Source organism: Pelobates fuscus, chromosome 3 (assembly GCF_036172605.1).
Source record: "Pelobates fuscus isolate aPelFus1 chromosome 3, aPelFus1.pri, whole genome shotgun sequence".
In the NCBI taxonomy this organism is placed as follows: domain Eukaryota; kingdom Metazoa; phylum Chordata; class Amphibia; order Anura; family Pelobatidae; genus Pelobates; species Pelobates fuscus.
In genome coordinates this window covers 293361181-293379526 of record NC_086319.1, presented here as the reverse complement: position 1 = coordinate 293379526, position 18346 = coordinate 293361181, and the positions used below count along the sequence as shown (strand labels likewise).

The 18346-nt window shown below is 38.8% G+C and overlaps 1 protein-coding gene across 1 annotated transcript in view; it reads right to left on the bottom strand.

The window, feature by feature from the left end:
* Positions 1-613: 613 nt before the first annotated feature.
* Positions 614-18346, bottom strand: part of ADGRA2 (adhesion G protein-coupled receptor A2) — a 176128-nt gene continuing 158395 nt past the window's right edge. Inside the window, exons 9-19 of the mRNA XM_063448684.1 lie at positions 13038-13236; positions 12545-12694; positions 12262-12423; positions 11583-11789; positions 10848-11037; positions 7104-7312; positions 6403-6530; positions 5045-5168; positions 4713-4858; positions 3849-3938; positions 614-2824 (exon numbers count right to left, since the gene is read on the bottom strand). Coding sequence (XP_063304754.1) covers positions 1603-2824; positions 3849-3938; positions 4713-4858; positions 5045-5168; positions 6403-6530; positions 7104-7312; positions 10848-11037; positions 11583-11789; positions 12262-12423; positions 12545-12694; positions 13038-13236 — 2827 coding nt within the window. The 3' untranslated portion in view covers positions 614-1602. The remainder of the gene's footprint in view (positions 2825-3848; positions 3939-4712; positions 4859-5044; positions 5169-6402; positions 6531-7103; positions 7313-10847; positions 11038-11582; positions 11790-12261; positions 12424-12544; positions 12695-13037; positions 13237-18346) is intronic.

Below are 18346 nucleotides of genomic sequence, written 5' to 3'. Positions count from 1 at the left end.
GCGTTTCGCCTCACAGGGCTTCTTCAGAGGCGAAACGCGTAAAGCAGGTTTTATGCTCTAGAAATTGTAAGTACAATACTATTTATACTTTTATCATCCTATTAGTACTTACTTCACCATTTGCTGCTATATTTTTATTTTATGATCTACGTACTACTGCACCTTGGAAAACCCCTGAAGCAACACCACCATACATCCCGAGACGGGGATTATACCGTCCAGGCGCATCACAGCTGAGCTCTGTTATAGCTCATCCCTATGTGAGTGGACTGTGTATAGCTTTATTTGTCCTTTTGTATTTACTTACTGTACTGCACTATTATGTTTTACTTTTTATTTTGAGGTTACCATCTACTGTCGAATTATCCATCAAATATATGTATGTATAATTTTTTATACCAATACCTCTAGGCGCGGTATACTCTCTTTTTCTACAGTTTACTGTATAACTGCCCATTTTGGGTGTCTTAAGCACATATACATCATGGGTACACTTTTTATTTTGTTTATATGTTAAAAAAAGATTCCTTGCCATGCTTTTAACAGAAAAATATGTGCAGAGTTCTCAAAATTGATTCTCATCATTCTATACAATATTCAATATAATTCTATATTTGAAAAATAAACATTTTACTCTTTTATAACAAAATACGCATAGACCATGCAGAGGTGATTTAAGAACAAGAATCTCTGCCTGTGATAAACATAAACATTGTCTGTGTGGATAGTACCAAGGTGCACACATTTGCATATTTGTTCCCTAGTCAGTCATTTGTCTTTATACACAACTAGATTTAGGCACTAGGTTTATTCATCTAGATGTGGAATTCATTGATGAAGAAAAATACACATCCCTGGAACATTACTCATAGAGCTAATTAAAGAGCTCCACGGACATTGGACCCAAAGCAATTTGAGGACATTAAAAAAAAAAGTTAGGGTTTTGACAAGTAGCAGTGTATAACAAGTAGTTTCTTTGAGATTTTTTTGAAGAAGGGATTCTGTTACTAGTGCTCAAAAAGAAGACCAGGTTAGTTTATCACAAGGCACTTGTGTTCATGACGAGACCGAGGACTTTTTAATCATGCCATAACAAGAAAAGGGTGAATGCATGATAGTAACTAGACTCCAAATGGGAATGTGGTCACCAGTATTGTTGCATAGACCATTGAAATATATATGTGTAATAATTCTGGAGGTTTGCATGATGCAAATTGAGACTGAAGTACTTTCCAAGCTAAAAAAAACACGTGTTCTCAGCTGGACTGAAGTCAGAGCTGTAACGAATCTACTAAATGAGATCCTTCATGTGTTTACATTAATTATCTGAAATATTGATAACATTCATTCAAGCAAAAGTCACAGACATCAAACCAATAACTGAAAATTGGTGTACATCTGTGTGCTCTTTTCCCTTATACAACCAAATACACCTTGGCACATCTTCCCTGTTATGAGGAACCAAGTCATCTCCACCAACCAATGTTTAAGCCCAAGCTGTGGCTGGGGAGAGCCTCTTTTCCTAGCATATGTTGAGGTGTACTGTGGAGTCACTTCTGTATATGACATTTAAGGCACCTGCCATTAATGCCTATGTACAAACTACACAGTAGTTTCACTTTTCCAGAGGCCTGTCTTCATGGTTGCTGAAGTCTCTGTAGTTGCAAGATTGATGTCATATTTGCTACCCTTAAGGACACCATTCTGGTTCGCAGTGTTAAGTGGGTATGATCTGCGTTTGGTCTCTCTTTCCATGCTGTTAGCTTGTTTAAGGTTGTCACGACTTTCACTTTTCCTCTGGGCCTTGGCAAAGTCCTGTGTCGGGTGTCCACTGCTATCACTCCCTTCAGACTGAGTCAAGCCTCCTTCTGGATCCCTAGCTTCTCCCCCAGTCCTTCCATTGTTTAAAGGGCTATTCCTGCTGTTGTAGCTTTCTGAATGGCTGTTATGGATGCTGCCACTCTCACTAGAAGGCTGTTCTGAAGTGGGGCCACGCAGGACTTTTAACCTATGGTGTTTCCCCTCTCTGTACTGTTTGCTTCTGCTCTTATGATTCCTGCGCCCATGAAGGTTATTCATGTACCTGCTGGGTACAGTTACATTTTTGTTATTGGCAGGTTCACTATCTTCACAGCTGGCTGGTTTGGGTGAGCAGCTCTCCACCTGATTCTGGGCCAGCTGCAAGTTTGTGATTTTACAGGGTCCATTATTAGAGTTACTGCTGCTACTCGGTGAGGACGACAACTTTACAGAATTAGCCACCTCTGTATTACATCCAGCGTAGACTTGAGGAGAATCATATACGGGTGACCCAGCGTGGACATATGCTTGCATTGGTAAAGGTTCTGTGTGAGATGGACAGCAAGAAAACCAGGAGCGCTGAACATCTTCTCGTCGTACACAATGGTGAATGAAGATGAAAAGTCCTAGAGCAACTGCTGTGACTCCATAGAAGCAGCTGAATATTATATTGAAATACCAATCCTGTGATACAGCCAAAGCCCCAAAAATCCAGAGTACAATATACAGAACATGGACAATCACTAGAGCCCAGAACTGTACAGCCAGAGAATACACTGTGTCTACATCTGCTGGTGGGGATGCAGAGTTGATGGTGACAGATATTGAGCTTGAATCACTCAACAAGTGGCTAATGCCACCAGGTGGCTGCTGAGGTTCAACGGGTTCCGGAAGATCTTTCTGTTCTGTTGGTTGCCGCTTTAAGTTTATTCCAGCGCACAGTAGATAAATCCAAGTTACGAGGAGTATAAGGGCAGCTGGGACATAAAAAGCACCAAGGCTTGGCATCCATACCAAACAGCAGCTGTGGAGACAGAAACCATTAGTTTAGGTTCACTCACATTTCTTTTGCAGGACATGACATTGAATGAATGAGTGCATAACGTGTAAACGTTTCTACTAATCACGATCACTGTCATTAACCATAGACATATGGAAACCTGAATTCTACTAAGGGCCTTTCCACAAAAATCTGCGTGAGGGTTAATTGGATAATAACTCATTTAAAGTTGGAGGAAATGTACAAGTAGGATCTTTGTTTTTGGTTCAAGTTATATTTTGTTAAAAAGAAAGCTGGCAAACATGACTTAGATTTGACTTTAGTTTCTCCCGATAACCTTAGTTGAAGAATCATACTGTTAAAAGATAATTAATTTAAAGGAACACTATAGCATTAGGAAACAAACCAGCTATAGTGCCACTGTACATACATAGATTCAACATCCCATTTGTCATATATATATATATTTTTTTTTTTTAAACTTTTGTTTTTTTACTTACCCTTGTCCAGCGCTGAGACTCCATCGGCACTGCTAACCTCTCAGCCTCACTTGGATCCTATGCTTCTCATAGGAAAGTATTGGATTGTATTGCTTTATATAAGCTGCCAAGTCTTGTGTCAGCCACTAGAGGTGTGTTTAACCCTGCTATGCAAACATTGCAGTTTCTAAAAAAAAAACTATAACGTTTTACATTGCACGGTTAAAACTAAAGGGCCAATGCACACAGACCACTTGATTTAGGTTACTTTAGTGGTCCTTTAAAATAAATGACAGCTGGATTCGGATGACCACCTTTAAACTGGGAGTCAGTTAGAATTTTCTTCAAAGCAAAAACACTGAGAAAATGTCATTAGTTACAACTCCAACAGCAACGCCAAACCTATTAGCCTTGCTGCTATGGCACAGGGGCTAAAAACTCCAGTGGCAAAGATTTTCTGAAACAGTCATCAGGTGATAAATTATTCTGATTGGGATGTTTTTGTTTATTGTGCTTTTTATTACTTTTGTGGTTTGCAATGTGTTATAGAGGTAATGGGAGATACTTACTAAGGACTGTTCTCTCTTGAGTTGTTCATGTTCACAGCAGCTGTGATTCCACAAATTATCAAAGGTATTCCACCAGCAATCAGGTAAAACCTGCAAAACCAACAATATGTCAAGAATAAGGCATGCCAAAACTACTGAATCTTTTCAGCATAGTTTAAAATGGTGTATGTGCCACTTGCTAATTTTCTAAGCACACAACTGCCTTTCTATTCAACCATTCTGTCTTCAATCCAATTTCTTCTAAATACTCATGTTGATAAAGCAGTTAAATCTGGAGCGAGTCAAGGTCCTTGCAATATCGCTACAGCAAGGTGAGAACATGGTGTGAATGAATAATAACTAAATGGGAAGGTTGGCTTTTTTTCCTGTAGGAAAGTTCAGTGATCAAGGCCTATATATCACATTATGTATTTACTAAAATTAGTCACTAAAACTAGTCATCTTCAGATCACTCTAACACACCTGATATTGGGCAAAACCCAGTCCTGATCATAATATGAATAACATTTTAATTCCTGGGGACCTCTTGGTACATCATTAGTATAATAATTAAGTAAAAGTAGGGAAGGAGATCGTCATCTGTGTCTTCCACTTGGTATTATTAATCCCTTACTCCAAATCCATGGAGTTAGGATGGGTCCCTGTGGTAAACATAACATCCTCTGACCTCTATTCATATATAAAAAAAAAAAAAAAAAAAAAAAAACACCTCCTGCCCATATGTCAAGATAAAGCTTTGATTTAAACTAATTTCATGTTCTAACTGAGGTATCCAAAAATATTTATCTATCTATAAGCAGTAGTGGAACATTCAATTTATCCTTATTCAGTGATGACCATTCTATGAGCCAGCTCTCAAATTACCTGAGCATCGGCCTCTGAGGAGACTGAACGGTTTCCCCATCCTGCGGTGGCTGAGGTTTGTGAGTGAGCTCCTTGTAAATGACTCTAGCCTTCAGACCCATCCAGAGCAAGGTTGACAAAGAAGAGTAATGGAGAATAATGCTGACCTGTACATAAAAAAAAAATAAAAGAATCAGAACAAGCCTTTAGGCCTTCAGAGCAGACTGAGTAAAATGATCAGAACTTTGAGAGTGTCATCCTGCAGAGCAGCTCCAATTCCTGTGATATATTGAAATATTAACTACTATTTAAACATTCATGAACGTTATCCAGGATAATTAACTAATACTTACAGCTTGACATACAATAAGGTATCCGGTCAGGTTGATTCCCCCAGCAAATACGGCTGATGTCATTGCAATATGGAAACAAAGATTTAGCTGCATATGCCATCCTTTTCTGGATATCTGGATGGAGCTGGATACATAATATAGAGCATTATTTAAGAGGGTATCAGTCAGTCAAGCCTCCCTTCTCATTGTAAAGTTGTAGAGCCATTTAAACACCCTACCTCTGCTCCCTATAACAACAAACTAATACATACTTGCATACAGTACTTCTTGTAAGAAGGTAGCGTTACAGAGAATACATAATATATTGCTCATTAACTGAGTCAAGTTCAATACATTGTATTGGTATTATTTTCATATTTAAAACAATTAGTTTAATCTATGTTTTTTGTTGTTGTGCTGAAACAAATCACAATATCTGTTTTCACAGATTATATGTCAATATAAAATAACTCATTTGCATAATTGTATAGTTTTGGCACATACACTGATCAGCCACAGAATTAAAACCATTTCCCTAATACCGTGTAGGCCCCCCTCGTGCTTATAAAACAGCTCTGATGCATCAAGGCATGGGCTCCTCAAGACCTCTGAACGTGTCCTGTGGTATATGGGACATACCACAGGAGTCATTAGCCACAACACCCCCCCACCCCCGAGGTTTTAAACTACTAATATTCTAGCCAGACAGCAAGGAAGCGCTGGCCTCGACTCTTCTTGCTCTCTCACGCTCTGTGAGTCTGTGAGTGAGTGTAGCTGTCAGTGCATGTGTAGCTGTCAGTTTGTGTCTGTGAGTGAAAGTATGTGTCTGTCAGAGTGTGTCAAATCAGTGAGGATGGGTATGTCTGTGAGTGTGTGTCTGTCAGTGAAAGTGTGTTGGTTAAACAGTGTGTGTGCCAATGACTGTGTATCTGCAATTGAGTGTATGTCAGTGCATGTATCAATGAGGGCCTGTGTCGGTCAGTCAAAAAAGTGGCCTTGACACGAATTGGGGGGCAAATTAATATTTGGGGGGTGCCAAAATTTAGTCGTGCCTAGGGCAGCACAAATCCAAAATACACCACTGATTGTAACAATATGATCTATGTTATTCTCTTCACATATCAGTAAATGTAATGTTGTGGCTGATCAGTGTATTCTGTCCTTACCTGTCTACTTGTTACTATTATAATATCCAAATTCAAGTCCTCTTTTTTATTGCATAACTGATTCCAAATCAGTTATTTACATGTGCACAGGGATCTGGGATAGTGTGCAAGTAACTCTTTTCTTTGATTCCAAATCATTCAATACCATTCATTTCTCACTACCCATGCGTTGCTGAAGTGTTCAAACAGCCTCACTGATAGAGTTCTCCTTACCTGTGGTTCACTATATATGTAATGATGGTGGTGAAAAGGCAGACGAGAAGGATGGCAGTGCAGGAGTAGATGACAGGGTGCAGAACTTCAGTGCCATTTTGAGTCGATTGGGAAAATGTGTTCAGCTCCTTTGGTGGAGGAAATGGAGGAGAGAAATGGTAACTCATTGAAAAAGGCAAGATGATGTATGTATAAGGCAGAAACTCCAATCCTAAAGACAGACCATTCTAAATGATATGCAAAAGGTGAGGTTTAATTGCTGCAAATACTAAAGGCATATATGCAATAAAATACATATGTAATTATTCTTGCCATCATAGTTTTTGATGTGTAGTATGCAACTGCAAATTCCTGATAAAGGTTTGAAAAAATAGCAAAATATGATTCCCAGAGCAAACTACCCTTCCAAACCTATACCCGAGGACTTAGTATTTTCTGTGTCTACAAGTCTTAAAATAGAACATATTTGTCCAAAGGAATATTTATTCTAAAATGCCCTGAGCATATATCTAAATTGCCAGACTGGAATTTCAGCATTGATGATAAAGCAGAAAGACAGATTGCACGGCTGGAGTGATGGTAAAATAGTAACTTGCAGATGTTGAATGTTAGTTAATAATTATAGTTGGTGTAAACATTTGGGGAACTCAGGGTATTTGAAAAGTTTCACCTGTACGAACATGGAAGGTTTGATCACTTACAGTCAGGATCGCAAAGTTCTTGAGCTGGTGGCACTGCATGCTGGTTATGTTTGGCTCTTCTGAGAGAAGTTGACAACCTTCCGAGCTCCAACTGCCGTAGCCTTCCAAAGACTTGAAGTTCCACTGAGCTGGGAGAGGATCAGATCCCTTCACCAAGTGCCGTAGAGTAACTTTTACAGGGTCAGTAATGTTACCAATCCCACATTCTTCTGAGAAAAGAGAGGATCAGGTTAAAAGAAGCATTCATTTATACAGGCTTGCATGTGAAATTCTGCTCTTACATTTTTTCAGTGTATCTTGTGACAAATCACTGTACATGAAAACAATGCTCTATACCAGCAGTGTATTAAACATTTCACATGATGCAAGTCAAAACATATTTAATGGAAATTTTGTTCTAGCAGAAAATGACTGAAACAGTTTTGCATATATAAAGCGTGCAATTTTGCTGCAGGACAATCTATTTAGATATCAATATTTCATATCTGAAAATATCTGAAGAGTCTTCTAGTTGCAGACTCACATATCCTATTCACGTGTTCTACTGCGATATAAGACTTCCTATGTGAGCATGATGGCTCCATGGTTTGCTAATGAGAAACAAGTATTGTAAAAGTTATCCAATGGGTTTATTTATGCAGTCATGAGTCGTGAGGAAAAACAAACTGCTCTGAACTAAGAGTCAAATAGTGAGGTGAGCAAACATTTATAGAATGTATTTAGGCCTCTGTATAATGAGAGTTTTCCAACCTTTTTAAACAAAATCCCTGGTATAGAATGGGTGAAAACATTATCCCATCCCAAATATTCAGGAAGAATGCATGCCAAAACCTTGAGCTCTTCCTGTCCATTGCCCATACTGGTAACGCTCCAGATTTGGAGTATGGAGCAAAAACCTTACATTACAGTACCAAGGAAACTATTTGAAATGGGTATTTCCCCTGTCACCGTCCAATCATGGCTGGAATGAGTGATGGAATTATTTTATTCACAAAAATATTATTGCTATCCTACATACAATTAGGGCATTTCTCCTCCTGAAATTCAATTCAAGAACTGTTTAATTGCTACCTAATATATCCCACCCCTTGACAGGTGCCATTGTAATAATATAATCAATGTTATTTGTCACGCCAAGGGTGCATAATTCATTGTTGCACTATAGAATATTGCCATTTAATGTAATTTATGTAGTGCATATATGAATTGGCCACTTGGTTGCAAGGTCAGATGACAGAAGGGATAATGTAAATGGTATAGGAATGTGAAAAGGGGGCAGATGGTTTGCAACATGGATGGATCATTTGATTAATCAAAGGCTCTGCAGGGCGTGAGATTTTACACTTGAGATGCCTGAATGTCTAGTCCCACTGTAAACTAACTGGCTTCAGCCACATGCTCTATACCTTTTAATTGATGAGTTGATTTCTTTGATATGTTAATGATCATTAGCTTTCAAGACAGAAAAGAAACAAACAAGCCTTGTGTTCCAGTATCATATCCAAAAGAAACATTAATACTTACTCACGGAATAATAATTCAGCCTCATTTTTGTTATATTTGGAATGGGAAGAGCACAATCTTCTAATCAAGGCCAACATGATTTGCATAACAACCATAGGGGGAGGGACTTTGATGTCCACTATATTGGGTCACAAGTAAGGAGTGTGACATATCTATGGATTGGAAAAATGGTAACAAATTCATAGATGCAATTATTATTTATGTGGCAAGTACATAAGAGGAGATAGAAGCAAATGTTTTTATTTGGATTGATGTTGGTCTGGAACACAAGGGGGTGGTCACTTATAGTTACTATAGGTATCTATCTCCACCTCTGGTCGAGGCTTGGTAATCCACAGAGTATATATCTAATGATACTGAGATGTGTATTTGAACTTGCTTGGGGGCCAGAATCTAATTCTAAGTGAGTCACCACTTTTCTTACCAGAGACCCCCTGGGGCAGAAGTTTTACTTTGAAAACCTGAGTAAGTGATTAGACCTTCTGTTATTTCATCCCTTTTGCTTTTATCTGTTGTTGGTGTAACTAATTTGATTGTCATCTATATTTTTGTATGCACTGTGACTAATTTTTGCTCATAATAACTTGTCTGGTATAGAATCACGTTACCTGAAGAGACTAATTAATTAGTGTTTTGCAATTGTGCTACATTGTATTTGGTGGGTTTTTATTATTGATTTACCTGGGGGACCAAGGCACCCCATTTATATCTTGGTGGTGGCAGCGGTAAAATAATAATAGTTATATTATTATGGTTAAGTGTGGGTTGTGTTAAGGGGGATTTTATCATTATATCCGGTCTAGTGCAGACAAATAGTGAACTTTAATCCTTTCACCACCCCAACCAAGTCACACACACTCTTGAAGTAGGGTGTATTCGTGATATTATTCACTTCACCCGTCAGTGGTGTTAATGTGGTGGCTGATCAGTGTGTGTGTGTATATATATATACATATATATATATATATATATACTGATCAGCCACACATAAAAAACACTGTCAGGTGAAGTGTAATGATATAATGAATGTTATTTACATCTCCTGTCAGTGGTTTTTATGATGTGGATAATCAGTATATATTACGCAGCAAGCGAACAGTTCTTGAATTTCATGTGTTGGAAGCAGGGAAAATAGTAAGCGAAAAGATCTGAGTTACTTTGACAAGGGCCAAAACATGATGGCGAGGCAACCGGGTCAGAGCATCTCCAAAACAGCAAGTCTTGTGGGGTGTTCCTAGCATGATATGGCCTATATTGTAAGCAACATTTAAGCTCACTTTATTGTTTATTTCAGCTTGGCTATTTTTATTTACATTTTGCAGTTTGGCTCTCTCCAGTCATTGTATGATCTATGTATGAGTATACAGACTGATTACAGAAAACACAAGATGAATTAATATTTTCATGCAATAATGGAAGAAGTCTCTATATAACAGAAAATACCTGAAAGGTGGATTACAGTTATATCTTTAAATCACTTTTGTAGCAACAAAAAGTAAGAGCTTGTGCAGGTAAGATTGGTTGATCCAAAACAATATGATGTTTGTTCACTAAACTCCGAATTGAAATGACTTTATATCCAAATAGCATTATTAAAGGAACACTATGTTAGGAATACAAACATGTATTCCTAACACTATAGTGCTGGAATGGAGTTAAAAGGGTATTTAAATTCCATTTTCTCCATCACTGCGCTGGTTTATCTGTAGCTGGCCCTGCCTCCATAGCTGAGATCATCAACTTTGACTATCTCAGTCAATTCAATGCTGTCCCATAGGAAAAAATTGGGAGGCTAGTGTGCATGTGCGGCAAATCGCAGCACTGCGTCAATCAGCATTTCCTCATAGATCGTGGAGCAGAGCGTGCAGGACCTAACTTAGGAAGTGCCTTTAGTGCCTGTCAGAGTTACAACAACTAAAAGTGTTACTAGGCTGCACTGCCTTTTCTCTGAAACACCAGAACCACTGCATTAAATTGTAGTGTGTCCCTTTAAAAATACTTTGGAAAACAAATGTCTAAAGTCCCAGCTTGGCTAGTTTAGCCAGAATTTTGCTATTCAGTTTGCAATCCACTACAGTTCACAATTTAGTGAAAAAACCTTTATGCTTCCATAGTAAAGTAATTAAGACAGTATATATCATGTTAATATTCCAAGCATAAATCATCAAGCATTGTTGTTTAAGAACAATATTTTGTGTGTTTAGAGAACGGTTTTCTTACTTGTTCCAACATATATAACAGGGGTGGAGATACTGCGCCTTTTCCCATCTTCTGCAAGTCTAGAGGAGTTTCCTACACTTCTGAACAACTTCCCATTCCTGAACGCTAAGACCTGTAACTTGCAACTTTGGGAGGAGGTTGCCATGAAGAGGCTAGGAGGTAACTGCACAGATGCTAGGGCAAGGCTGTTCTGTAGAAGGATAAAATAGGAAAATTTAAATTCAATCTCTGTAAGTAACAAATTTCTCAATTTAATGGCTAGATCTCAGCTTACGGGCAGGGTCCTTTTCTACCTTTTGTGTTTGTCTGTGTACATTGTATGTTCTCCACTAATTGTACAGCGCTGCAGAATCTGTTGGCGCTTTATAAATACCAGTAATAAATAAATAAATAAGCTTTCAAAATGATTCCATACTGTTAGAAAAAACTGTTCAAATGTTATATCTACAGAACTAACGCCTATAAGAATTTTTGAAGATAAATAAATTATTTGGAAGTTTTCTAACAATATTAAATCACGTCAGCCAACTGAAGTCATCCTGTGGTTTGAGTGCTTTAAATCATTAGTTTTCTTTCAATAACAAAATTATTAACTGAACTACTAAAAACCAATGACACTGGACCTTTGAAAAATCAGGTTGGAATACGGCTAAAAAGGACCATCTCTTCCGTGTTCACATTACAATTCTATACGATACGGCTTTTTATGACCAGAAAATCCATTGTTGTCTGTACCTTGACATGGAAGTTGGGCAGGGAAACATTGGCTTGTCCTGTGGTGCAGCGGAATTTCAGCCGTTGTTCAGTATGTGGGTCTACCTTCTGCTCTTTCCTGTGTGTCTCCTGTCGGTGGCCACCTCTTCTTTGGTAGGCCGTGCAGCTCAGACCAACAAAGCTGTCTGGCTTAATCAAGTAGGCCTCTAAAGCAATATTGCGTGTGCTCTAGAATAAAAGAGAAATGTATTTAATAAATATGCATATTTCTTTATATCAGGGCTCATCACTGTTACTTGTCACTGCAAACCTCCTCATATAACGGGACTGCTAAAAAAAAATACAGAGTAAAAGTTTGCTCAGCCACTCTACCAAATACAACTTGCACAACATCTGACAATTTCTAGCATGTGGGTGCACTCTAGAAGCCAAGTTCCCAATCAAGCTAATAAGTAGTATCTATATTACAAATCATAAGGGAGCACACAAATAGTAAGTAAATAAGTTAAAAATATGTGTTCCTTTATTAACTGGGCAGTGGAATGCTAATAACAGAAACAATATATCTCAGGTAGAAGTGTTACATTTGTGACCGGCATGACCATTTCTTTCCTTGATGGAAAATACTATCCATGCTACATCATCATGTGATTATTAAATGAAAAGCATAAATATTTATATAAAAAAAATGTGATCTTACCACAGACAGATCCTGTGAGTTGCTGCTAAGTGTTAGTCCAGCAATCTTCTCTACTGTCTGGACAATACTGCTGCAGGCCTTGTCTTCTACCTGGGCCATCCATAGGATGTGATCATCTACCTGCATTATATTGCTGGCCATCTCCAACATCACCTCTGCCAACTGAGAAGAAAAACATATATATAATTGTATATGGACCATTATATGTAGATGGAAATCTCCTCAGCACAAAAGTATTTTCAGGTACTGGAGGATGGAGATATTAAATTGTTGCAGCCATTACCTGTTTAACGTTGTCCACCAACTTAACAAACTTTTCCATTATCTGAGCCACGTAAATTACATCCATCATGTCAGAGAACATGGCAGCCTCAGCTGTGTACTTCTGCAACTGGTCAGCCAAGCTTAGTACATTGGAGGCATTGATGTGCATCTAGAGGACAGATAATATTAAAGTCATTCAACATAAAGGGACTAACATTAAAATGTTCTAGGTCATCTTCTTCGTGTTTGTAGCAAATCAAAGAGTGATATTCTGTTGCCCATTGAATGAAAAGACAAGCTACAACTAATATGTTTGTCTCAAATACTACTAATTTGTATTATTGAGTTATAATGAGAAGCCACGGTAACTTATATTATATCCTTGACTAGGGTCCACATGCTGATGTACATATGTGTGCATCCTACAGAGAAATAGTTCTGTACTGGACTTCATACTTTCTTTGGTAATCTTGTGGAGCTTCAAAGCAATAAAAAGTAAAAAAAAAAGATACCTTGGCCAGTTTGTAAAGCACGTTGGTGATGTCATTGGTATACTGACAGTTCGAATAATCTCCTTCTTCCCAGTGCCCAGTGCGATTGCAGTGGCGGGAGGCTTTTCTCTCCTTCCCTGAATCAATCAGTGAGATAGAAGTAAAGGGATATGGCGGGCAGGGTTGGTAGGATGTTATACCAGCCAATGTTCGAGGCCACCTGCAAGGCAAAAAATTTATATATGAACTCTACCAGGAGAAACATTTGTGAAAACGTATGTACCAGCATAACTTATGATAAAGCCATGTAACAGTCTCAGACCGGCATATAAGACAGATAGTTATTCAAAAATAGAACCCTTATATGTTACCATCAGTGGCATAGTAAAGTAAACCTATCATGAAGATAAAATATAGATATAACTGTTATGTTAATAGTCACATCTGGTCCAGCACTGCCACCATGATTGAGGGATCTAGGTCACTCTTGTCTCCTAGCCCTCATCATATTTCAATCCTCCAACATAGTGCAGATGTGCTGCATTCATTGCCATAGGCTTCAGAAAGGAGAGACACGTTATGGTGTTCTTATGCTTCTTTGCAATTGCAAGACACTTGCTAGAGGAGTAGTCACAGCAACCACAGTGCATGTCACCTCTTTACATATACCTATATTATCACGAGAAGATGCCCATCAGGAGTTTATAGGAACACAGTAGAAAGCACACAGCTATTTCCCAGAATTCTCTGCTGAAACCATCAAGCCTTCCAGGGCACTGGTTTACAGAAGAACTCCCACAGAAAAATTATGGAGCATCAAGGTTAGTTTTATTAATCTACAGACTCCGAAAATTGCAAAGCCCATTGATCATTAAAACGATTCAACTTTAGGCTCTAGTGTCCAGGATATTATGGGATTTAACAAATGTACTTATTTATTAAATATTTTACCAAGGAAGGATACATTGAGATTTCTCTCGTTCAAGTATGTCCTGGGTAATATGTATTTAAGGTGTGAAAAATAACATAGATAAGTTTATTTATTAAAGTGAGAATTCAAAGTGAATTTCTGCTTAAATGCAAGAGTGGGATAGCTGACAGTTTAGCTATTTTGACCTTAAAATTGAACTTCTTACTTTAGTAAATAAACCTGCAAATTAAGAAATTCACATTACTTTATCCTGTAACTGGGTGCCACCATCTTAGCTCCCTGTCAGCCATTGTTATAAGCTCTGTCCTTTGTACCTGGTAGTCAGCACAGAAAAAGATTACAGAAAAGAGGATTATGTTTTATTTTGCCTTTTTACTTGCAATATTTGCCCTGGTTTTGCCTTGTCTCAAATGGATCATGATGTAATTTGCTAAATCTTTAATATAAATTTAAAAGAAAACTAAAACTGTGTGAAGTGGCTCGATCCTCGTCTTCCTACAGAGCACCGCAGTTATGGAATAACGACAGGGACACAGTCAAATCTTCATTCAATCTAAAATATTTAAAGGGATCTATGGAAATATACCTCAGCACAGAATGCACCCGTCATGGTTGAATATATTTATCACCTGTTGTTATGTATTAAATGTATATATGTGTGTGTATATATATATATATATATATATATATATATATATATATATATATAGTTTGTATATTGTATTTTTTTTAATATTGTATCCTATTGTAACAATGCAATGTTTTTTTGGACCCAAGACATACTTGAAAATGAGAGAAATCTCAATGTATCCATCCTGGTAAAATATTTTATAAATAAATACATATCCCCTTTAAATATACAAAACGGCCAAAATACTCTACAGACAACCGCATAATTTCCAAATGCAACTCCCTCTTCCACTGCCAGGGGGCTCTCTGGCTACAGGTGACTCATGTTTTTCAACTAACCATTTAGAATTGCAATTTTACCATTGAAGCATAATCCCAGTTCAATTTTGGAAAGCAGAACATAACATTACAGCAAAACATTGCAGTCTTTTTTAAGTGATGCTAATTAATCATTAATTAAACAGTCAATGTGCCTTCTTTACTAGTGTTAGGAAATGCTCTGCCTCCAACATTAAATAATCCAGTTATAATGCTGAATATGAAAAGTAATGAGCATGAAATGATTATTGTAGGGGCGGGGCCTGGCAGCCAAGATGGCCGGACGTGTATACCCACAGCTCCAAAATCGTGGCCTGTAAACATCGCCTATACGACAATTTCCCTGCCGAGAGTAACCCACCGAGACCCCGTGGCCGGTCTGCTTCCAAGGGGGCACACATTGACACCTGAATCCTGCAACTGACCCCGACAGAACTGCAGATAGGCCCAGCGGCCTAGCCTGAAGTGAGACGCATGCGGATATCGCGGGAGAGACGGACGCTCTCCCTCGGCCACAGTGCGCAACTACTCTCGGCATGGGACCCCGTTCCCCCCCCTATAGACCGGTGGGGGTCATCCCAGTCCCCTACGCCCCGCAGCAGATAACAAAGCGGGCCCCAGCTGGCTTACCACGACAAAGGTATGGGGAAGAAGAGCCTCTCAAAAAGGCGGACGCACCCCAACGAAATCCACAGACACAAGCACAGCTTGGAGGCCAGATACAGGCAGGTACTCACTCACAGACTGCTGACAAACTAGAGTCAAAAGACCAAGTCACAGACACCCGCACAAACCGACTTACCCCCAGCGAATGGGCACTTGACTTTCAAACCAGGTTTGAGGCCATATGCAGGTGGTTCTGGGCCAGCCTGGAGGTCGAACAACAGCCTCTAAAGTCACAGACGGGCGGTACCACAGCGAACTCACCCACAACAAGACAATCAGACAGGGCTCCTCGCCCTAAAGAGCAACGGACCAGGTCACAGCTGAGGACGCCCCAAACAGAGCCACATGGGGTGTAAACCTTACACGCCACCCACACTGGTGAAAGAAAACAAGGCGCAAGCTGCAACACCGGAGTGGGACCCTAGGCAGCCACATACCACTCCAAACATCTCAGCCACATAAGCAGAGGGCTGCAGAGGGCAAACGGCACAACCCGCTATCACCTCATGGTGCCCACAGCAACAACCCCCCCAAGAAAATCCAGGACCCCACAGGACAGCGGGCGCAAGGTAGCAGACATCCGGCTTCACGGCAACCCCACAGCGGGGGAAGCACCCCACACCCACAGCACAACGCTGCGCCTAACAATGGATTGTGTACAAGAGTAACCAACGAACACCGCAGGGGCATCGGCTGAAAGACCGGAGCAGCAACAAGAGGGGCGAGCTTGAGGCACCAACCCTACTTAAGACTCGCGGCACCGTAGAGGGCACTGGACAAGTCAACATCCCCTTGCAACCAATTTGCGGACATTCACACTAGATGGACATATACATAGCCGGTTCAGCAAGTGCACCAGGCCAGTCACTAGGCAACCCCTTGCCTTGCCATACCTTGCGCAAGCCTTAACGTCCTAAACTTCCCTCCATTCTCCGGGCAGGACAATTTTGCTTCATGTGGGCATGTTCATGTCTCTATATTGGCGCCTGATGTTACAGCATATATTAGTTATTTAGCGCTTAAGTGACTGCCAGCATACAAAGGGTGTATAGCCTACTGAATGTCAGGAAAAAGTGAATCTGTATTTAAAAACACTCCACCTTGAGCAGTACAGTACCTAGCTAAAATGTATAGATCGGGGCAAAACGTTTCACTTACTGTCTAACCACTGTTTCTTTAAATTGTGAGCTTACTGCCTACCAAATGTCTGACTATAATAATTTAGCATGTTACCAACCAGATCTTATGATCCATAGCTTGTATTTTCAAACTAAAGTTTAACAACAAAAATTTAAAAAAAATGAGGCATCGCAATTCTGGAAATGTAACTTAATCTTGCTGATTGATGTATCAACCCTATACTGTAAATCACTCGAACATTTCCCCCAATTTCTCTTATGTACCCCATCTTATATGCCTTTAATAAAATAAAGATTAACAAAAAAAAAAGAAATGATTATTGTAAAATGAAAGATATTTATTAAGCAGTGGTTTTGACCACAATGAAAACCAAACGGCTCAGTAACACTGCTGAGGGATGTTCCTTTATCAAGCATTCTGTTTTTGCTTTGGTGTGTTACATTACAAGCTGAAGGCGTTATGGATGAATATAACTCTTACAAAAGGCAATCAGCCGTGCAAAAGTGCTATTAAATTGTTGCCTCAAGGTTCTTTGGAGAGCAAAACGATGAACAACCAAGCTTCCTATTTTTCAAAAGCTCCAACAGAAAACAGTGTTTTTTACATCATCACTCAGTGAACATCTTTTTTACAGAAGGCATAGAAATAAAAGTAACTGTCTGGGGGCCAAAGAGTTTCTTCTTTAAAGAGGAAGTGCCATGTTTCTATTTTTAATATTTTATGGTCTTTTCATCCTGATATAAACTACTGCTGCATATGGTTTTATCAAATGGCACTGCTAAGCTAGTATGATGTCCTGCTATACTAAATTAATGTTTAGATTTTGCCACACTTTAATCAAATCTCGATACATATATATATTTTTTTTACTAAACTGAGAACTGTGGAGAATTGACTGAGGCCCTGCAAATTTTAGTGATTATAGCCATAGTCATGTCCGCTTTCTCATAATAGGTATTCATCATCTCTGTAACTGCTCAGTAGACTTGTGCGTTCAGTGTCAAACAAACTGCAGTTTGTTCAAAATTTGGGCAATTGGAGGTTCTTCTGAATTCTGTAACTCTGAAATGTTATATGGAACAATTACAAAACAAACAAAATGAACAATGGACAAGCAGTTTCATTTGATTTGAGTTTCCATACATGGTGCCATAAAAAGAGATTATTGATGGTTAGCAGACAGCCACAAAATGCCGATTTTATTCACAGATCACATTCACAGTCACCAATAGAGGGGAAAAAATGAAGGAGCAAAAAAAAATAAAAAAAAATCAATTTTTATGTATTATATATTTAGTAAATATATAATACATACCGGTAATTATAGATTTCTTTTTTTACTGTACTGTGAACCAAATGGCAGGGAATTGGACTTATTAATGAAATGTAGTACTCTGACTTATTTTCAATTCCTATTGGATCATCCAAATGTTTTTTCTTGATTTATTGCATGGATGGAATTCATCCGAACCGAAATGTCAGATGAAACCATGTAGAAACCATGGGAAATGTACAGTAGTCATATTTCAGATTTTATAATCTGACTTGCAGATCTTTATTTTATAAAATGATATCCTATGCTTATATGCCAACACCAGAAGTATAGTACAAGATTAATAGCCCCAATTATAGCCAAACTAGGAAG